At 35.6% G+C, this 22,272-nt stretch overlaps 3 protein-coding genes across 10 annotated transcripts in view; 2 read left to right on the top strand and 1 right to left on the bottom strand.

Moving 5' to 3' along the window:
• The window catches only part of LOC105836684 (transcription factor AP-2-epsilon), a 106,265-nt gene extending 101,822 nt beyond the window's left edge, over window positions 1–4,443 (top strand). For both annotated transcript variants that reach the window (XM_028194224.2, XM_012680882.3), the window contains exon 9: window positions 52–4,443. In XM_028194224.2, the coding sequence (XP_028050025.1) occupies window positions 52–189 (138 nt within the window). In that variant the 3' untranslated portion in view covers window positions 190–4,443. The remainder of the gene's footprint in view (window positions 1–51) is intronic.
• On the bottom strand, window positions 2,036–12,721 carry LOC105836686 (KH domain-containing, RNA-binding, signal transduction-associated protein 2). Of its 7 annotated transcripts, none has more exons than XR_004962191.1 (10): window positions 11,748–12,698; window positions 10,602–10,723; window positions 10,413–10,529; window positions 10,011–10,326; window positions 9,138–9,249; window positions 8,936–9,055; window positions 8,430–8,506; window positions 6,788–6,884; window positions 4,781–4,880; window positions 2,036–2,175 (listed from the first exon to the last, which is right to left on the bottom strand). XR_004962191.1 is itself a non-coding variant. In XM_012680888.3 (10 exons), the coding sequence occupies exons 2-10, from the start codon at window positions 11,947–11,949 to the stop codon at window positions 6,591–6,593; spliced, it is 1,260 nt and encodes a 419-aa protein (XP_012536342.1). In that variant the 5' UTR covers window positions 11,950–12,371; window positions 12,592–12,721; the 3' UTR covers window positions 5,390–6,590. The 7 variants fall into 7 exon arrangements, 4 of the variants coding, with proteins under 4 accessions (XP_028050028.1, XP_012536344.1, XP_012536342.1 ...); XR_003626723.2 differs by lacking the exon at window positions 2,036–2,175 and adding an exon at window positions 3,083–3,278; XM_012680888.3 differs by lacking the exons at window positions 2,036–2,175; window positions 4,781–4,880 and adding an exon at window positions 5,390–6,687 and having other exon boundaries at window positions 11,748–12,371; window positions 12,592–12,721.
• Window positions 12,722–12,770: 49 nt separating this feature from the next.
• Window positions 12,771–21,973, top strand: LOC105836687 (2-oxoisovalerate dehydrogenase subunit beta, mitochondrial). Its single transcript, XM_012680891.3, has 8 exons — window positions 12,771–13,309; window positions 15,134–15,211; window positions 15,589–15,791; window positions 16,185–16,340; window positions 17,104–17,275; window positions 18,110–18,255; window positions 20,349–20,435; window positions 20,889–21,973. Exons 1-8 carry the CDS (start codon window positions 13,159–13,161, stop codon window positions 21,027–21,029), a joined length of 1,134 nt encoding a protein of 377 aa, XP_012536345.2. The 5' UTR covers window positions 12,771–13,158; the 3' UTR covers window positions 21,030–21,973.
• Window positions 21,974–22,272: the final 299 nt, after the last annotated feature.

The following is a 22,272-nucleotide window of genomic DNA, read 5'->3' as shown; positions in this document are numbered from 1 at the left end:
TATATAAAAATGCGGTTCTTCATTAAAACTTTTACGATTTTCCTGTTGCAGAAGTTCCTAAGCGAATCTTTGAATCATCTAGAGAAGATGTATCCCGGGAACGGTAGCGGCGTAACGAGCAGTCAACAGTCGAATCTCGATTCGAACAAAAGTAAGGATAGCGCGCTGATGAACGATATGAAGAAGTGACGCACAGAAGACCCGCCTACCTCGAACGTGGTCACGTCTATCAGGCACTCCTGGCCGTATAATTGAGCTTCCGCGCGTCCATCGCTATTGCGGAAAGCTCGTAGTGGCCCACAGTGGAAACGCTCGCGGGCGCGTCGCACGCGCTGCTGGCACTCACGTGCGACGTGCCGCGTGCCCACCGTACGCCGAGGTTGGCTGGTCGTAAGCTTCCGTAGGCAATTCGACACGCAGATTGCGTGATACGTGCGAAAATGTGCAATCAGGGATAGATCGGTGAATAGGAAACGGGAGGAGAGAGAAAAATTCTTATTTCGTAACGGAGCCCCGAGTACCGAGGGGCTGAACTCTTTGTCGCTGGTCGCCTTTGATATAGATTCTATTCGTTTTGTACGTTTTCTTAAAAACGTCTAAGAACGTCTCCGAGACCTGCCTACGAAAACCTTCAGGACTTTTTCTCGTCAACTTATAACTGCGCGACTAAATTATTATCGACATGATTTTACAAGAAATTGGAAATAATAATTGTTGTAAACAGTGAGTATATGTTTTAAATATGCATCATGATATAGAATAAAACAGGAATTAAATTTATCTTCTGTACATCCAACGGATATTCTTGAACATTCTCAAGAAAAGTTATGCAAATATTATTTAAAAGTGCATACACAAGTAATTTTCTTTCTTGAAATATGTATTAAAGTTTCAATAATTTCCGTTTATAAAAACTCTACTAGAAATGTAATAAAACCGTGTTAATACATATATATAGTAATACAGAATTCAAAACATACAAATATCGCGGAAAATAGATATTTGAGAATATCTGTTGGATATTCGAGTATATACTTGAAATATATTATATAATCATAAGCGAGAGAAACATTAAAAATAATTTACTATCGTTTTAAATATTCCAAGATATCAAAAAACAATCAAAAGTATGTAGTTATGATTTTTACATTTATATTTTCCACACTTTATCCCACCGATAAATCGTAAATGACATATCGACTTTTAAAACTACGATTCGATAATACACAAGTCGTCATTTCACGCACTTTTAAATATGCAACCGATAACGTTTTTTCTTGTACAAGAAAGAAAAACTGATATAAACGAATAACCGATGATAACGAAGGTTCTCACCTTCTATTTTTTATCACATATATTTAACAACTCTAATTTTACTAAATACCGGGTTAATGTTATGAATAGAATTCTCCGCTTTCATATTATTCGATTAATTAATATTCAAATACATTCAAAAATTATATCTAATACAGAAATTAGTAAAATGACAAGATAACCGATGTGATAAAAAATGCGACAGATATAAAAATATAAGATTTGATTTCTTCGTATCATGCGTTATTCTTCATTTCTATTTGCGTAAGAAAATTGTGATTTGTGGGTAGATCGGATAAAGATAATTTCGTGAAATATTTATAGTAGTCGGAAAATGAGAGAAACTTAGTGCAATCATTAATTTTAATTCAACAAATTATTAGTATTAACTATTTCCTGTAATTTGCAATCCAATTTATAATTTATAATTATTAGTAATCCGCAGAAGAAAATCCGCATATGATCTAAAGTTATAAAAAAACTCAATTAGAAAAGATAAAAACAATCGAGATTTTTTCGATTCTTTTTTAATGGACATTTTGGATTATTTTACGATTCATAAAATAATTAGAGATAATAACTTTTTTCTTTAATAAAGCTGTGCTTCCATCAATGAGACTTACCTGGACCAGCAATTCTTTGTGTGTAATCAGAAGCGGTCGTGTATAAGTATCAAAGTGCAACTTAGTCCTCGGTAACCGATGTATCAGTTTAGTCACCTCTACTGATATTAACATAGGATGTCGTGCGATAAGCCACAAGCAAGGATTCTGCCTTTCACAGGCACACATTCGCGTGATAGTCAGGACGACGTTAAGTCCGAGGAATTGCCAAGTATGATGAAGTCCTTCTGATGAGATTCTAAATGTTTCATCGAAAAATAAATAGTTAAATTATTTTAAATTATTACTTGAACGTATTATTTGCAAATTTCTATTTGCATTATTTTTATGCTATTTTTCTAAAAAATTTATTTTAATCTACAGATTAAAACAGATTTATTGTGATAATATTGTAACATATTAAGTAAGACTAAATCATTGTTTATTTGTAGTCAAATTGTAATTAAATTTATTGTGGCCCACAGTTAGCAAAAATACAAGTACACTTACGCAATGTTTAATGATGTAGAAAATAATGTAAAAGACTAAATATTCCCATAACTTTGTATAGCGATATTTCACACTAAAACAACGGCCTTTTGCAATATTTGTGTAATAACTGCTACTGTGGCGAAGAAGTGAATTATTAAAAAATAAGATCAGTATCACACTCGTTATTAATGATTGGAGTCTCCTCAGAAAAGACTGTACTCAAGGTTATTTCCCAGGACCATTACCGTGCCAATGTGAAACTTGCCATTAAAAAGATGTGCCAATTATATCAATATCGAGTTATTAACGTAAGCGACTGGCGGCTAAGAAAACCGGGCGCAGAGGAAAAGCGCGATAACAGCGCGCAAAATGAGCGCTTATTACTCGAACACGTGGATGACGAAACGGAAGTCTCCTCGGAGCGACGTGCAAACACGCTTGTCGGTCGCATCTCGGACTCGCCAGTCACGAGAAATTGTATGAAGTACAATACCAGGTGAACCTGAGACATATCTAACTTTGTAATTAAATCTTAGACGTACATATATAAATATATATATAAATGTAAGAGATTAAAAATAAAGCGGGAAAGAAGATGAGGATGAAGAAGAGAAAGAGGAAGAGGCGACGTTAACAGCGGCCGCCTCGCGTTGTCGTAAATTATGTACAGAATATTTGAATCTTTCTTGTGATATAATCGTACACATTATTAAGGTGTAAACCGATAAAAAAATACATTATACATTCCATGTTTTTTCATAGAAGTGAAATATTAGTGGGATGGTCGTCCAGCGTGAGAAACCAACTAGTAGAATCGAACCATGCCACGAAGACTCGCGTCTTCTTATGGTGTTAGGGGCGGCTCTAGAACTGGCAAAGTTTTTAGGTAAAAAAACACGTACTACTGTGCTGTCGAGATCTAATTGTGACATTCTTTACATCGAAGAACTCCCTGGAATATTTCATTACATTCGCATTTCTACTCTTACATTTACACGAGTTCTTGGATACGTTACGAAGATGTCTCATATAAGCGAATCCCTCGACTACTCATATGGGACATATGTATTGCTTTTCGCGGTAGCTCGTCCCAGTGGAGTCGCCTCTGCACTACGCAAAGTGTAAGACAATTTTGTAAATGTTAAAACGCATTCCAATCTTTAAATCTGGCGTTTCCGATATATTCTGTACTTCCGTACTTGTTACATAATTTCACATTTATACGCCATATTTTGCAAATAATGCAATTCTTCATTAATAATATAGCACGTTATTAATTCAGAAGAACATCTGTTGTGAGTGATCAGCAGTGTGACCTTTATGATGCGTCTTTTTACCTTAGCAATTGCAGGAAAGAAATTTTACGTTAGCGAATATAAATAAAAGATCGCTCTGCTGATCATCGTCTGATGTACCGAAACATCAATGCACGTTAGAAACAATTTGGTATTGTGACATCGTTCTAAATAAAATGACGCATACGAGATAAGTGACATAATATAATGGTGTAATTATTATGCGAAAAGTGCGGCGAAAAATCAGCAGCATGCGTTTCAACAGGTACAAGATACGTGGACGCTTGAACGCGGCCCTCGATTGCACTTTAAGTGAACAAATATAACGAAGCATCTTTTACGACTCCCGGTTCATATGCAGAGGGATTAGCTAGGAAAAAGTTAGAGAAAAGAAAAAAAACTCGGCACCTTATTTTCACTCACAACTACTTAGATGCGACTTGTTAGAAGCTAAGGACTCCCGTAAATTAATACTTATTTATAACCCTTAGGACGGTCGTAGAAATACGTTTTTCTACCAGAATTTCTGTGCCAACTGCAAAGAATGTTGTAGATGATTTTTTGTTTCAAGTTGAAGCATTATTTTAATCTTGTAAGATACTCAGATATATCTTTATTAAATATATTTGAATTTCGTAGTATATTATATTCTGATATTGATTATACAGTTCATTTTGTATATTGGTGTGTGATAAATAAATAAGAATATTGTTTTTAAGCAATATCTCCTCGTAATAAAATGACTACCTATTATATAAAAAGAACCATCTATTACAATGTGATGGTAATACACAAATTACCATCAATTTTATAAACCTACTTTTTTTACTATCATTATGTTAAAAGGAGCAAATTTTTGGAATATATGTGGAGTAATGATACCTTCTTAAGAAAAATAGTTTGATTTTATTTATTTTTCTTTTTCAATTAAATAGCAATGACTATGATACATCAGCACTATATAGTATAAAAAAAGCTTATTAAACTTAACTTTATGAAACTTAACTTAAATAATTTTTTACATCTAACTTTGTTATTTGTAAGAAGTAATCGTAAATAAAATATAAATATACTCACGTCATATATTTAAGTATTCGTAGCATTTCGAAGTCCATCATGATTAACGTGATTCCCACACGATCTTCATGATATGAAAGGACCTTCATCTTTTACCCACCTAAATAAATAATAGTAAAATATATAAATAACATTAGAATAAAATTAAACTGAAACTAGATTTTTCACAACATTTCTAAGCTTTCTATAAAATAATTTTTAAAACACTCCTTTATGCCAAATATTTACATTAATTACTTTTATTTCGTAAGCTATGTATAAATTTTTTTAAATTATTTAATTATATTTAATAAAGACTATCTTTCGTATTTTATTAATTTAATTTATATGTTCAAATAAAATTATATTTCATGTTTTTATACAATTTTTTGCAATGTAATACGTTGTTTTGTTAAAAATATTTAAACGCGAATGTTTACGGAAATTTTTTGATAATAATCATTTATAAAGTAATACTAAGGTTCATATGTAATATTTAAAAAATTTACAATATTAGCAATACAACTATATACATGTATACATACACATAAGGCATTTTAATTCACAATTATTAAAATCTTAGCTTTATTGTTGGTTGGGAAATTTATTTAACATCTTTCAAAACAAATATTGTTTGATATTATTATTTTATATTTATTTCAATTTTTGAAGATTACATGTTACATATTATTTTAATGACAAATTTAATGAATTACAGTCTATACATTTTAGATAATCATATATTGGAAATTATTAGATTTATATATAATAATATAGTTTAACATAATCTTGTATCGTTTCTACATAATAGATAATACAGATTATTAATATTTTTTTGTAAGTCTAAATGTTAAACATTTTAATTTTAATGAATAGAGGCTGTGCAAGTTAAGCAAATAATATAAACAATTGTCATCAATAATGGCACATTCATATGTAAACTTATTATTGATTTATCAATTTATAATTTTAGTTTGCATTGTATGTAATATAAGTCATTTAAATTGTTCTATTTACAATGCAATATTATTTTAATATTTCATTCAAGTATCGAAGTCAGAAAATTTAATATTAGATTTTTCTTTTTTAATGTCTCGTTTAATTTATTTTCACATCATTAAAAAAAAAACATTGAGTACAAAAAAAGTAAAAAATAAAAATCCTTTAGCCTCTAATTCAGACTTAACTTGTATATATAATATTGAGTATATTATTATTAAATTCAAAACTCTTATTTTATGCAATCTTAAATGTTTATTCAAAGCTATTTTTACTTTGAATTATTCCTTCGATCCTCTTGGTCCTTCTTGTCAATAATTAAATCCATCCGTAGTCAAAAATTTTAGGAAAAGGATTTGGAAAACGGAATTGTTTTATAGAAAATTAGGTTCACTGAATTGAAATTATAATATGAAGCAATTGAGCAATTTTTTCAAAAGAATAAACTTATATCGTGTTTGTCGTTGAATATTGAAGTTTGACTGATCTGTAAAGTTTATGTTGGATATTTTTTAATTGTGGGTTAGTTTATATGTTCCTGTTTATCCAGTGGCCGCGAAAAATAATCTGAAAATTATTTAATTCATTATAAAAAAAATTAAAATAAAATTCAAATACAGGATTTATAAAAAATAGACACTACAAATAGAGCAAGATAAACAGTATAAATATTATATTTCATTAAAGTTTTATTAAATTTTTAGAAAAGAAATTAAACGAGAATAAGTCTTTCTTAGAATAGGAAATTTTTATTAATGTTATCTGTTTTAATCGTTAGGATAACACAATATTTGCGCATCATTACCGTGTTAGCCTTCGTGTCACTGACCGATTAAGAACGATTTCTTTCGTTTACCGGTTTCTGCATAGTGGGCATCGTAGGCCGCCGTGCATTAGGAAGATTACTTGCCAATGGATTAGCAATAATACTATGAAATAATAATATCAGAAAAAAAATATATTTAGAGGAGTATGGAGATTAATTGAGATGAGAAAAAATTTATCTCGTGATTTTTTATAGGTTTTTACTTGGAAGGTCGTGTATATGGGGTGGTGCGGTAGCGCGAGGCTGCGCCTGACGTCGTTGTGGTCTTGTAAGATTTCCAAGCGCGGCTCGACGATTCCTCTGCGAATTATACGGATTGATGCGCTTTAATTATTTAGGCAGAACACGATGGCAGTTCCTTAGTATAGTGAGATATTTAAATTCTCAAAAATATCAATCTGTCATGCGACATCAACGTCATGCATATTTTGTTATAGTTTACGGCAGGGTTTAAATTGCAGTATTATAGCGAATTTTTAAATTATGCCTAAGATGCTTCAATTGGAATTGCACCGTTCATAAATTTGGGGAACAATGTTAATTACACATTATTAGTTTTTTTAATATTATCTGTGTCTCTCTTATAGGTGCACAAACTGAACTGATTTAAATAAAAGGCAACATTTATGTTAAAAGTTACATTATAATTAATTGCTACATAAATTTTTTTATTAAAAATTTCTTAGATATTAATGGAGCTATATAAAGGATTATTTGGATTTTAAGATTTATTCATTTTGTAATTATTAAAGGCTAAAAAATAATATACCAAAAATATTTACAATTATCTAAGGTTGTTTTTTACATAAAAAATTAGATTTATATAAATATATAATTAATAATTATTATATGTAATTATTTTATATAATTAACAATTTTAGCATTTAATGCAGTCCCATGGAAGCTCTCAATAGTTTTATTTTAATAAACATTTTATACTTTGTTAATGTTTTTATGATAACTGTAAGAACTTCAGAATTTATAAAAATAATTATAAATATAAATAATTGCTCGAGTGTTTAATTATAAACATTTATAAAATTTATAATAAATTTAACTCCTTCGACGGCGCACAATATTTTCCTATTTGTGCCCTTGTAGGCAAGAAAAAAATGATTGAATTTTACGATATCCGATATTTAAGGATTTTTTTGTTCGCTGAATTCGAACTTGAGTCAAAATTTCAAAATTTAGAGCTAATCTAATATTGTTATATCAAGCTACCTAGACTATGTTTAGTAAATTAGCAACTTATTTTATTTCGTATTCAGTAACTCATGGAATCCTCAAACGCTAAAATTTCATCAATTAGATGGAGTTTGGTTTTTTCTACAGCCATATTGAACCTGTCGTTTTAAATTTGAATATTTTCTATTTTGATTTCGTATTTCACGACCTCAAACAAAACTTTCGAACACTATATTCCATCAATCAGATTTTTAAATGATAAATTTTGGATTTTTTGGTAGCCATATTGTAGCCATCTCCGCTATTTAAAATTTGAATTTTTTTCTTAATTTCGTATTCAGTGACCAAAAAACTCTTAAGTGTTAATTTTTATAAAAATCGATCAATTAAAAACAAAACAATGTACGCCATATGACACATGGCCATAGAGATACAGTTTTTCACGCCATATGGCGTCAATGCTGTCAAAGATGTAATAAATAAACCCTGCGTAAGCACAATAAAGATTCACATCATTTAGTATAAAAGTATTCATAAACACTCATATGTAAATGTATAATCTATACGATAATCTAAAGTTTCATTATTTAAAAAAATTTATCATATAAAAAATGGTATTTAATAAAATTAAGTAGGTATATAAATATAATAATTTACCTGGATAATCTGAAGATTCGTAATAATCACGTGATGAATGTGGCGCAGAATCATCATCGTACTCATAAGTCGTGTATCTAAAAAAAAAATACATTTTATTTCCATTAAACAGATATAACCACTATCATATATAACAAAATCTCATGTGTAAAAAATTGAATTTCTAAAAACAAAGTCGTTTAATTATATTACACGATCAAAGTTTTTATGTACGTAAAATACGTATGTACATATATATGTATTTTACGCGTGCACGCGCGCGTGCGTAAGTGTGTGTGTGTGTGTGTGTGTGTGTGTGTGTGTGTGTGTGTGTGTGTGTGTGTGTGTGTGTGTGTGTGTGTGTGTGTGTGTGTGTGTGCGCGCGCGCGCGCGCGCGCGTGTATTATAATATACATCACATATATACATACATTCATTATGTATGTATTTATCAAAAAATTTTTCAAACTATATTATTTTAATATATTATTTTTATCGTCATGAATATTATAATAATACATACATACCCAGAATTCGATGTATAATGACGATCACCATATCGAGCGTTACTACCAGATGATCCGTGATAATCATAATCATGATGCGATGCAGCACGGTTTGTTGGTGGAGGAGTCTGAGTATCAAAGCTACGGAAAGGAATTAAATATACATATGGAATTCAATTTACATTTAAATAAAGATTATTAAATGTGTATAATATGAACTCACTTGTAACTTTGATCCATAGCAGCTCTTGCACGATCTAAGATCGAGAATACCTTCGATTTGTTTGGTGCTGGTCTAGTGGGTGGCCCACGATTTACAGGTGGAGGAAGAACACCTAAAAAATAAGTAATATATATATATATATATATATTTGAAAGATTTAAATATGTTTAAACGATTTCCTACAAACGCTAAATAAGTTCATTTTTTTAAATCTGATTTATAACGCTAAATTATTCAATATCATATTTTGAACAATTTTATTTAAAAAAATCAAACAGAAAACAAATAGGTAATAAATATAAAATTTTTGCAAGAATCAAACAAAATTTATTTACTTTAATTTTTTTATGAATCCTTAAAATATACTAAAGTCTAAAACTTTGTTTTCATACTTACTATATTTATGTTCAGAAAATTAACATATTTCTACAAAAATATATAAGAAAGAAATGCTTTTGTAAAAAGCAATTTACAAAACCTTGTAAATAAAAAGTAAAAAAAATTTTTTTTAATATTTTCTTTATTACCTTTATCACTATTAACATTATTTTAAAAAAAGAGATAAATGTAAAATAAAAGTTTATTGTAAGCTAAAATATTAATAATTATAAAATTCTTGCAAAAATCTAAGTTTAAAAATTTATTTTAAATAGGTTTTTTTAAATAGACCATCAAAAAATATTAATTAAATTATACTTTAATTAATAAAAAAAACTTTCTCATACCTAATTTAAAAAATTGCTATATTTATACAATAAATTTTGAAGATAAGTTTAAAAGCAATAGGCAAAAAGCAAGAAACAAAAAGTATAGAAAACATTGGAGATTAGCTTTTATATATCATACAATTTGTATAACAGATGTACAACCAACCTCTAGATCCCATTCTAGGTAATGTCTGCCTCCCAACGGGTCTTGGTACATTACCAAGATTCGAAGGTCCTCTCATCGAAGGTCCTCTCCGATCATTCGAAACATTTTCATCGGATCCGCTCATCTCCATTTCGCGCATTTGTTCTTGACGTATATTATCATTGTTGTCAGGAATCAAGTATTTCCGCACTTCGGCGAGAGCGAAAGCAATACGTGCATAAGCTTCCGCTGGTGGGGCAAGAGCTGTAATCTCTACGTGTAGATCATCGGCAAGATGTGCATATTTCAAATTCAAGGAAGCACGAAGTTCTTCTTCCTGAGATCAAAAAAATCAACACAAAAAATGTGAGCCATTTTTTACAAATAAAGAGTAAAATATAAGTTTTTTCCTTTGTTACTTACTTTTTGCTTATCTTTCATCGATCCTCTACCTAATACTGCCATCTTGCACATTGTTTCTTCTTGCAAGCGCTTCATAGAATTGCCTTTCGGCCCCAACAATTTTCCTACAAAATTAAACTAAAGCAAAAAATTATATAACTTCATCTCAAATCTGTTTGATAATTAATTGCTATAAGTAGCAATACTTACCTTGGGATGTTCACGAACAGGTACCAGAACTTTGACAGAAACACGAACTGGTTTTTCACGATAAATGTCCACATATTTTGACTCTCTCATTGGTCTGCGCATAGTCTCCGTTTTTTGAATTTCTATAAAGCATGCAATTTTGCTATTGTAACAAAATAATTACAATTTATTAAATCTTAATGTGTTTTTTTAAATATTTATTACTTATTTATATTTACTTCAAATTTATCTTTCTTTATTAAAAAGAATTTTGATCAACAGATATATACAGAATATTTATAAAAAAGGTGTTTTCTATTTTATAAAGAAATATTCCTATCTTTTGTTTAAAAAAAATTTATTCAATTTTTTTTTATTCAAATCAATGACAAAATTAGATTACGATGCTGACCAACTTATTTAAAACTTAGAGATTATGGTTTAAAGTACAACTGGAAACATTTTTTTGCTGAAAAAATCATCGTTTAAAGATTAAAGCAAAATTTTATTATAAGACTAGGGCTGCATTCCAAAATTCACTGCCAGTACTAAAAGTCTATATTCATGTTCATGTAACGTGTACTATACATTTTCAGTACTGGCAGTAAATTTCAGAACGCAAGCTTATTGTCAGATTTAACACTTGTATATTATGTTTCTTTTAAACTAATTATATCAAAAATAAAATTGAAGACTAAAAACAATAATAAACTTCAACGATTAAATATTTAACATTAATCCAGGCACAAACATCATAGATGTTTGAACAACTTCAATTTTTGCTTGTCAAGAAACACGACTAACAAAATACCTCATTTAACAACTTTGTACAGAATGGAAAACTGAACAGATTCTGTTTATCACCTATAAAATACTTCAAATTTGATAGATTGGATCCTCAAATTCCAATGTTTGCAAAGAATTAAAAGCCAAAGAACCTCGAAAAATATAAATTGTATCTTCTACCAATACAAGATGCATATGTCAAACTGATTGTTACACTATAAAATTTCGCTAGCATTGATCGCTTATTCAATTCAATGAAAGTAACGACGACGCACGGGATATTCCAACGTTTTCGGGAGTCACAAACAATGAACTCGTCTCCAAGATTACCTATCAGGAACGTAAATAACTTGTATTTAAATTGTTTCTCTCTCGACTCACCCTGATCCAGTAATCGTACAGCGTTGGGCCATTTCTGACCGTCTAGCTCGACCTTCTCCTGCAAGAGCTCCTGCATATACTCGCCGGCTTTGTCGACCTGAGGGTCCTTGTCGTCACCCTCGTCCAGCATTCTGGGTTTCTCGTCGGCATCCTCCTCTCTCTGATACTTGTACTCGCCGTTGCTCGATCTGTCCATGTCCATGTTCAATAAGATCCGGATCCCCGATCAATCGATTTCAGCAGAGTTTCTGCTTCCCTCGTGCTATGAGATATCCGCCGAAAATTTACACCTTCGAGAGCACAACGACGCGTCTGCGGGAACGGATTCGTAATGGCCGACACAGGCCGACAATGCACACACGCGCATCCGTCAGTGCTGATCCGAGACGAGGAGATCGCAAAACCGTGATTGCAGTCCGCTTATTGTCCTCGCGCCGTGTTTACCGATGGCAGCCATTACAGCTTTCCCCTTGGGTTTCCCGCGCAATTAATAGTTCAGATCCACAGTCGGTAAAGAATATCGTCAGGAACACGGGAATGCTCATTACAACTATCGGTCGATAAAGAAACTCGAGATCGATCACAGGTACAGAAGAAAGTTGTCACACAAGTTTCATTGAATAGCTGCAAAATACAAAAATTGCGCAATCGATTGGAATATAAAATTTAAAACTCTTTATTAAAAAAATAAACTCTTATGAATACGAATGTGCCTTCCTCGTCCGTTATCCAGCCGTTGAAATTTGCCATTGGAGTGGAGGAGAAGGAGCGCACAATAAAAAACAAATTCTCTCGACGCGATTTCACGTTATTTCGTAACGCGTTGAAATAACGCGAGCCGTACGTTATTAGGACGCTCCCTCCGTCCGGCAGTCGCCATCGAATGACGCGCGATTGACGTCAGGCGCGATGTCACCCGCGACATATAGTAGATCCGTTTGATCGAAAAAACGCAGTCGGAACTCCGGAGTCCGCATACCCAACTATATAAGCGATAAGCGCTACTAACGTCAGCGGGCTTATCGTCAATTCTTCTGTTCTCCCACTCTATTCCGCTTTTCGGCCGAGTCATGTTCCGCGGGGCGCGCGTTGTCACAGAGAAACCCAGTTTCCCGTTCGTGTACGATCGTACGACACGGACGCGTCGATCGTTCGATCGTGCTCGATCGCACGGACGCGTGTACGTGTGCGTGTGCGCGCACGCGCGCGTGCGTATTCTCGCTCGCGACGTTTTAAAAATTCCACGCGGGGTCGTCGAGCGGGGGGGGTGGAGGGGCATTGTGTGCAAAATAGAGATAAGACCCGTTCGCGCGACCTCCCAGTCCGAACGATTTGCCGCTCGGACGAGCTGCCGAAGGTGAGAGAGGGAGTTATCGGGAAGGATAGGGACGACGACGACAACGTGAGAGAGATGCTCGGCGAGCTGTTGAATGCGGAGCTGCGACACGCTGCTGGGAGGTTACTTTTGAGGCGCGCTCGCGAGATTTCCGCCGGTCGCGTGAGCCATGCCAGAGAGTCGCACTTCACGTACTTCCCATGCGAGAAGAAGCCGCCTGTCGCCGGTAAGTGGATCCCACCGCTCACGAATATGCTAATCATTTTCCAGAAGGATCTGAGGCTATTTTAACGCGTAGAGAAAAGGTAAACAGCGTCCCACACGTGTACATATACCGTATGTCAGTTGACGAGAGACTCGAGATCGAGACTCGCTACTCGATATATCTCGATCGATTCGTTTCTTTTACTTATATCGACGCAGTTATTTTGCACGGCGCGCGTTCGGACGCGCACTTTTAAATGTGTATACGCAATAAGTTTCCAGAAAACATCGAGGTTTTGTGATTAGAAGATCTCTTATTAAGATATATTCAAGATATTTCTAGAAGTTATTTAAAAGTCATTTTAAAGGATATTTTGAAGACATTTGTTACATAAAATATTTTTTAACTTTCTAAAAGATATCGGAAATTCTTATATCTGAAATGATATTTTAAAATATTACGTAAGATAACTTTTCGAAACTTTTTGAAAAAAATGCAAAACATCTCAAAACATAAAAAAATACCTTTTTGTTTATGTGAGTTTAATATGTAAAATGTAATTCTAAGAAATATATCAATTTTTATGTATTTAAATGTATTTAAATTGGCATGATAGATTAATGATGCGAAAGATTGTTATTTACGGCAAATAAAGATGGTCTATAAAAATTTTCGGGGGGTTATCATGATTCTCTTTCTTTTTTCTCGTTTCTCCTTTTCTTTCGAATAAATTATCTATATATATGTTTCCTTCTACGAAAATAAAATAAAAATTCTAGGCACATTTGAATATTCAAATATTAGGACTAAAACATTTGTATCATATATATTGTCGAAGGTGATCATCTTTTTTCATGTGCAAGGATACGTAAAAAATTTGTAGGTAGTTCTATTGTCGGATAGAATATATAGGACCGGATTTTGCGAATGCTTGAGAGGAACCCATTAAAATTTTTTTTTTTACATAGTACGAAACCATCAAAAATGTGGCAACACCGGCTGGCGTCAGCTTTCAGGAAGATATCGAAAAATGTCACCTACATTGTTGTAACAGTAGAATTATTTTATTTAAACTTCTACCTTTTTTCTAAAATTTATTCAAATTGTTGAACTACAAAAACAAAAGCTTGCAGCTCAAATTATATACAACAAATGACGGTCATGTATAAGTGAAAATTTCCAGATCTAACAATTCAGATTAATTTTTTAAAAAATATTCTGTATTTAATTTTTAAAATTTTTTTAACTATTTCTTAAACTATTTAAAAAATTGAAAAATTTTATCTCACAAGTACATAAATTTTAAAAATACGAACTTAAATTAAGATTTACGAAAACCTGTGTGTCTCATAAGTGTTAATAAATTTAACAACTTATATTTTATTTAATTTTTCTTACAAAAATGGTCGGCAATCGACTTCCAATTAATAAAATAATAATAAATACTAATTTAGACAATATTATATAAAAAAACTGAAATTTATTTCAGGATTTTTGTTTGATAAAACTACTTAAAAAATTAATACTGTAATTAATTTTTTTATTATACATATTATGACAAGTGAGAATTAATGTATTATTTTTAAATATGTGTTTTTGCTTAAATATTATTACTATTATTATTATTATATGCATCGAGATCGTCATAACAAAAGTGATTTAAGTTTTTATTACATGAAAATAACCCTTTCCAAATATTTTTTAATTACCTGTAAAATTTCCAAGAAATTTGTTTTCTTTTTTTAATTCAATTGTTGCATCAGAATGTTTTAGAATTTACCCATCTGGGAATTATTTTATATTTAATTATGTATCATTTATTACATAAATAATTCGTGTTTTTAGGTGAGATTCAAAAGATGAATATGTATCAAGCCATAAATAACGGACTTCATATCGCTTTGGAAAATGATCCACATTCAGGTGAGGGTTTTATTCTATTTGTATTATTGAAATATGTACTTATGCAAAAAAAATTATGCGTAAATATATTAATATTAAATAAATAAATACATTAATATTATTTGAACATTAAAATATTTCTTCTGTTTAAATATATCTTAATTTATCAATAATAATTGATAAATATACATTTAAGAATTCTTAATATTTTTGAAAAATTAACATTATTGATTATGTTTTTTAAACAATTATTACTGAATCATCTGAAAAGCCAACAAAATTATATTCTTCTAAGAAAACCTCTGAATTTTTCGTTAACTTTTAAATATTTGTATACCTTTTTTTTAAGTATAAATTAAATAAGAACTAACGTTGCTAATAATATTTTTTAATTTTAGTGGTGTTTGGCGAGGACGTGGCATTCGGTGGAGTCTTCCGTTGCACGACGGACTTGAAGAAACGTTTTGGTGGCCATCGGGTCTTCAATACTCCTCTTTGCGAGCAAGGAATTGCCGGTTTTGGAATCGGCTTAGCCAACGCAGGAATATCAGCGATTGCCGAAATACAATTTGCCGATTACATATTTCCCGCTTTTGATCAGGTGTCACATTATTCGTTCGGCGCGTATGAATATAACAGATAGATAATTATAATACTTACTGTTTTGTTTAATATACCCAGAGAGAGAAAGTTCCCAAAGATTTAATAGGAAGACTTAACTTGTTCGAAGAATATAAAAGTAAAGCGAAGAAATCTGTTCGTTTGAAAAATGCAGAGAGCGCGAGAACTTTTCTATAGCTTGAAAACTTCGTGTACTTCGAATCACAAAATGTACATCCCACTTGTCAGGCAAATTATTAAATAGAGACTAAGGATATTTAATAGTGTTTTTAGTTTTAGTTAGGCATTTAATGAATAAGTTAGCTAGTAGAGGGTAAGAATTAAATATAACAGACAGTGTTAACGAGACTGTGCATACGTTTTTCCCTTATAGTTGGTAAACGAAGCGGCCAAGGTAAGGTATCGAAGCGGCAATATGTTTGACTGCGGCAAACTTACGGTTCGCGCGCCTTGCGGAGCTGTCGGCCACGGCGGTCTTTACCACTCTCAAAGCCCGGAAGCCTACTTCGCGCACACTCCCGGCTTGAAGGCTAGTAGAAATAGATCCTTTTTACTTTATTTGTCGTCGACACGTAACGCGGTGTCGAGCCGCTCGCTTCCTCTCGAACCGCGTCTTAAGACTGGAGGTATCTCTCTGTCAATAGCCGAGCGAAAAGACAAGTTCCTTATCGAGATAGAGACAGTTACGTAATGAGCTCGTTGTAAAAGTCCGCGCCTCAATATATGCGAAATGTCTAACAGTTACTGTTACAATGTTGAACAAGGTTTGCACTATTCTATTGAGTTCTTCGCGTAATCGCTACACGACGGCGATTGGCACCGTGGGAACTCACTTCCATTGGATATCGAAATTGAATCGACGCGTTTTACTTGACCTGACCGCGATGATTTGGCGGCTGGGCGAGCATCGAAGCCACCGGGATTCTCATCATCGGGAACGCTCTTCGGGGGGGGGGGGGGTATAGCCCTCACCGGCTATATCTCGCGACGGCTTTACAGCCGATGAGCTCGCAACTTTCCTCAACAAATCCCATGAATATTGTACGACGTATATACGCTCTACGTATGCATGAAGAAAGTTTTGCTCGCACACTAATGCGCGAGCGGTCGCCGCTATCGTACATCGCGATTATACGAGAGGATCGACGCGGCGTAATATCGCCGGCGACGTTATCCGGAGCCGATCGATTTCACGCTTGTTTTGAGGCTGGTCGTGGAGCCGCCGATTATCGTGGGTGGACACGACTCGTTTTTCGAAACTCAGCTTCATCCTTCTTCTTTCGCTTTTGCAGATCGTCGTCCCTCGCGGAGCGATGCACGCGAAGGGTCTCCTGTTGAGCTGCATCGACGAGCCGGATCCCTGCATCATATTCGAGCCCAAAACCTTGTACCGCATTGCGATCGACGAGGTGCCCCTGGCACATTATAAAATTGAAATTGGCAAGGCTGAGATTGTGAGAAGCGGTGAGTGTTGAATTATTGAAGTCTGCGAGATGTTCTCAAGTGTTTCAATATCGTCCGGACAGTTTTAATATCACTAATATAGAGTTTGCGTGTAGCTCTTCAAGTACGTAATTTATATGCGTAATTTATTCATACGCATAATTCGCATGCAAGAAAAATAAATTCTATACATTATATTTGCTTTATATAACTTAAATGAATGAAAATCGCTTCGTGCCCCTCCGGTTGTTTGAAATTAATAGCGACAGATTAGCAGTATTTTATAAATTCAATTTCAACGACGTTAATTGAGCGACGTGACGTTTCCACCTGCGAGTTCGTCTTTGACGCGCGACATGTTTATAATTAGTATTGCAAAAAGTTCTCGGATCCTCGGGCTATACGCGGAAACGCTTATTATGCACTATGAATAAATATTTGCGGTTGTAAAATGATGTCTTCGGAGAAATGTTTAGAGCGCGCGGCAGGCGCTCTAAACTTCTCCTCGCTTCTTTACATTATTCGCCGTGTCGTACGAAAATAACGCCACGGAAGGCCTCGTTGTTCGAAGCCGTAGAAAGTTTTTATTCGCGCTCTCTCGCGAGCGAATATGATTTTCCCGTGGATATGTGGCGATCGGGCGAGCGCGTCCTTCCATTACGTACGCACGTCGCGTCGGAGCGGCGATCTCGCCCGGCGACGACGCGACGCGACGTGTGACCGGTCCTGAAACAGGATACGCGAGAGAAGAAACCTAGCCGCGCGCGCTTTCATCGTTCCCCGGGCGATTACTCTCCTGCATGGCGCATGCACACGCGAATACAACATCTGTGGCTCTTTTTCTTTGTCGCTCAGGTGACGCCGTGACGCTCGTCGGCTGGGGCACTCAGGTGCACGTACTGCTGGAGGTGGCCGACCTGGTCGAGAAGGAACTCGGCGCGTCCTGCGAGGTGATAGACCTCGTCTCCATTCTACCTTGGGACGCGGAACTCGTGTGCAAGGTGGGCAGTAACGGCCGTGTCGTTACCACGACCGTTTCCTTCAGAGGGAGAGAAAGAAATCAATTCGACGAGGAATTCCTTCTAGCTCGCACGTCCGTCTCTCCCGCTGTCACCGTGACGATCTCGTTCCACGTTAACGCCGAATTTCAAAGGCCGGAACCACCATCTTCCGTTCCCCTCGATTTAACTTCTCGAAGCTTCGAGGCGAGCATGAACGCGCGTTTGACGTAGAACGTAGAGAATCTCGTCAGGCACGCCCACGCGAGATGATGACAAACGCAAGCGATTCAAATCCCTTACGCAGCGTTCGCGTGCGTCGTCGAAGCGTCGCGGAAGAGAAACTCCGTCCCTCCTCTCGTCCCGCGACAACGACCGCGTGTCGTCCGGGTCTCGCGAAGATTCCTGCACGATCTCGCGTCATGTCGCCGACTACGGCAGAGACGGATGCTGTGCGGGACGAGACGACGACGACGACGACGACGAGGAAGATCGAAGAAGCGAGAGAGAAGCGCGGTGAGCCGAGCGAAGCCTGACCCGCCGCCGCTCGCATGCCCCCATATCGTGGGGATTACGATAGCATGCGGATTTCCATAGCTAATATCGCGCTGATTTATGCTAATCGATCGCCGGTCGCGTAATGATATGCTCGATCATGCCCACTCGCGGCTTGCAAACCGCCGCGCGCTGTGCATTATATTCACCGCGGGCACGCGCGCGCGCGCGAGCACACATACGCATACGACAAGGTGATTCGTAATTGAAAACCCGTTTCGCCGTAATTTCGATACCGGCCGCGGATTCGCTGTGTATCGGCTTGTCTCTACTCCGCCGACATGCCTGCCTGCCTGCCTGCGAAACGCGCGTTTCGCAACGAGACGAACTGCTGCTCTCGCGCGGGGCAAAATTTTCTGACGCATCGCTCCGACGATGAAACCCGTCGTGCGACGAAGCTGAAAGAATCGTGCCGATCAAAAATAAATATAAAGAGTCAGTAATAACTGATAAATGTAAAGCCTTCTTTTAGCTTCCTTTTTTTTTCGATCAAATTTCTTATTAATTTTTACTAAATAATTAAACGGTTCAACCTCAACAAGATTGAAATTTGCTACTTGGCCGTCGACTAAAGGGAAGCTTAATTTATCTTTAAATATGAATCGCGAACGCAAAGGAAACATGAATTAAATTACTACCGTGCAACTCAATTAAAACTCTTGTCTTCAATAGTAATTAGTATTCTTGACATCTTTAGAGATTTGACATCTTTAGATGATTTAAGGAGGAGAAAATCCAGTTTTGTTTTAAGATTTAAGCTCTGTATTATTGCGTAATGAATCGCGTCTGATTAGGTTGTATGTAAAAAAAAATATTCTCTTAATATTTTAGCATAATTTTAAAAAGTAAAAGGGATTATATACAATTGTAATACTAGTATTATCGGCTTTACTCCTTTGAACATAAATGCAAAGTCAATTTACGTTAATTCTCCTTAGGTGTTTGAAAGGGATTGAACGTTACGTGGAAGGAGCCATAATTCAAACATTTACTGTGACAGCAAGGCGCCCGTTAATAAAGGTTAATAGTGGACATGCAAAATCCCATAAATATCAATCCGATAAGTATAGAGACGTAGGCTTTCCGCGGGGTGTATCTGTAACGATTGCAGCTCCTGAAAGAGTTGCTAGGAAGGTCAGCGCGAGTCGAAAATGTCACAGGAACCTGTATCCATCGTTTAATCGCGCTTATCTATTTAACTACCTTTGTCAATGATTTACAACGGGACGCACACTCACACACAAAAGTACAGGTGCGCCTACGTGTCCCGATATCGCGCCGGCCATTCTCGCGCGTGTATCTCTACGACGTCAATCACGTCGTAGACCCGCGTTCGATAGTATCGTTACAAAACGATTCGTGCCGTCATCGGCGACGTCGCCCGCTTTAGCGCATCGCGCCGCGTACGATGTGAGATCATTATTGTATCCCGTAATGTGGGACGGGACGTAAATCACGCGCAAATTAAGCCCCGGCGGCCGGACGACCGATAATATATTACCGTATATGCGATATAATCACGATGTGTTTGAATGTTACAGTCGGTGAAGAAAACCGGACGCGCGATCATCGCCCACGAGGCACCGATGACGAATGGATTCGGGGCGGAAATCACCGCGACCGTGCAGGTAAGGTCCACTCCGTGGGGTCCTCGCCACGGAGGGGGGATAGGGGAAGGGGCAATGTGGACTCTCGTTGCGCAAACAGTAAGATTTGCATTTAGCTACGTCTAACAGCCAGATCTATCATATGGTCCTAATACAGCGCATGCAAACTGGTACATACATGTAAAGTTGGAAGTCTTTGACGGGATAAAATGACGCGCGAGATGGTAACGTTACACGCGCAACACAGTTCTCCCCGGACCGGTTTTTAACTCCGGTGGCCGATTAGTCTTTGGTCTTGTCTCTCGAATCCCTCGCATTTGTTGCCCGCGATTAATCGATACCGGCCGATCGGTTCATATAAATTAGAAAGTCGGTTGCGCGCGCGATCAGAAAATCTGGAAAACAAATCGCGTCGGGCTGTGAGTCACCAAGTCGCTCTGACACACTGCGTGTTTTTGTCAAATTGCAATGCAGGCGGAGTGCTTCCTCTACCTGGAGGCGCCGGTTCAAAGGGTCACGGGATGGGACTGTCCCTTCCCGCACATTTTCGAGCCGTTCTATCTACCGGACAAGTGGCGTTGCTTCGCAGCTGTTCGAGATACTCTCAAGTATTGAAACCGCGGGCAAAGGGCGGCTGTTGCAGTGAAATAGGGGGGGGGGTTGCGAAAAACTGCTTATCCGCGAAACTGTTCGCTGATTACGTTAAACAAATTTTTACGTTTCTCACAATTTTTTATTATCAATTTTTTGTGAATAAAATTCTTTTTTTTTTTATTGTCAAAATAAAAAAGTTTAAACACGGTACATTCTACACATTTTATGTAACAAATATCTTTACCCCTTTTCTCTTCCTTTAAGCCCTCTCCGATGGATTACGCAACACAAAAAGTAGGAAAACAAAGATAATAGTTGCTTGAATTCGCTCGCGTATGCGGTTTACGTATTTACTTTACCGTTTACCATGTAAACAAATTACTGCTTGTAACGTAATTCACACGTAATCGTAAAACACGCGAGCTATTAACCGATATGAACTATTAATTTGGTTTTGCTAGAATCATTCCGCTTATCTGACATAAATAAAACATACACGTATAACATTTATCTTTTATCGCCAGGAAATATGAATCCGGATGACCTGCCTAGCGTACATAACCGCGCGTGAAGACCCGTGTCCCTGACCCAGTTCGTAGCAACCTACATAAATCCATCCCTCTTGTCTAAATTAATAACATGAAAGATGATACAAATCGTCGCCGGCGGCAATAACGCGCCGCTCGACGACGCAGACGTCAGGACGGATCGTCTAGGTATCCTTTTTTTTTTCTCACTAACGAAATCTGGGTCAAGTCCTTCTTTAATAATAAAACTACGCACCGATTGTCCCCCGCCGTGGCCATGTAATATCTCAATCAAGGTTTCAGTCTCAGGCGCTGTCCTTTCCAGTCTAAACCTTTAGATCGCCAGGTTTTGCTTGTCAACAGGATGTACATACCTTTGATCAATTTGAAGGCGCAAAAAGAGACCGCAGAAGAGAATTTTGATTTAAAAAAAAAAAACAAAGATATTAAATCTTATCAAAAACAAATGTAATATTATGCTTTTCATCTCATTAATACATTTGATTATCTTTCAAATTTTTATTTTCCCAATATCTGCATCTGACGTTATTATCTACTGTATACTGTCGTTTACAAATTGCACGTTGGTTTTAAAAAGTAGTAACGATTGGAAAAAGTTTAAAAATGTCTCGGGGTAAAACTTACAAAAAGCCGAAATTAAAGAAAAGGAAGTGTACTGAAATTGCACGCTTGTGGCATATTTTGTAATTTGAAAGGGAAACCACATTCTTTCACTG

This window comes from Monomorium pharaonis, chromosome 2 (genome assembly GCF_013373865.1).
Source record: "Monomorium pharaonis isolate MP-MQ-018 chromosome 2, ASM1337386v2, whole genome shotgun sequence".
NCBI classification, from domain to species: domain Eukaryota; kingdom Metazoa; phylum Arthropoda; class Insecta; order Hymenoptera; family Formicidae; genus Monomorium; species Monomorium pharaonis.
This window is presented reverse-complemented; position numbering and strand designations above follow the sequence as displayed.

Excerpts from the sequence above, each read along its gene's own strand:
- LOC105836686 (XM_012680888.3), bottom strand. The coding sequence starts at position 11,949 with ATGGACATGGACAGATCGAGCAACGGCGAGTACAAGTATCAGAGAGAG. Across the intron at positions 10,530-10,601 it reads CTGTTCGTGAACATCCCAAG|TTTAATTTTGTAGGAAAATT; the intron begins GTAAGTATTGCT and ends TTTTTGCTTTAG. Across the intron at positions 9,250-10,010 it reads ACCTAGAATGGGATCTAGAG|GTGTTCTTCCTCCACCTGTA; the intron begins GTTGGTTGTACA and ends CTTATTTTTTAG.
- LOC105836687 (XM_012680891.3), top strand. The coding sequence starts at position 13,159 with ATGCTCGGCGAGCTGTTGAATGCGGAGCTGCGACACGCTGCTGGGAGG. Across the intron at positions 15,792-16,184 it reads TATTTCCCGCTTTTGATCAG|TTGGTAAACGAAGCGGCCAA; the intron begins GTGTCACATTAT and ends TTTCCCTTATAG. Across the intron at positions 20,436-20,888 it reads AAATCACCGCGACCGTGCAG|GCGGAGTGCTTCCTCTACCT; the intron begins GTAAGGTCCACT and ends ATTGCAATGCAG.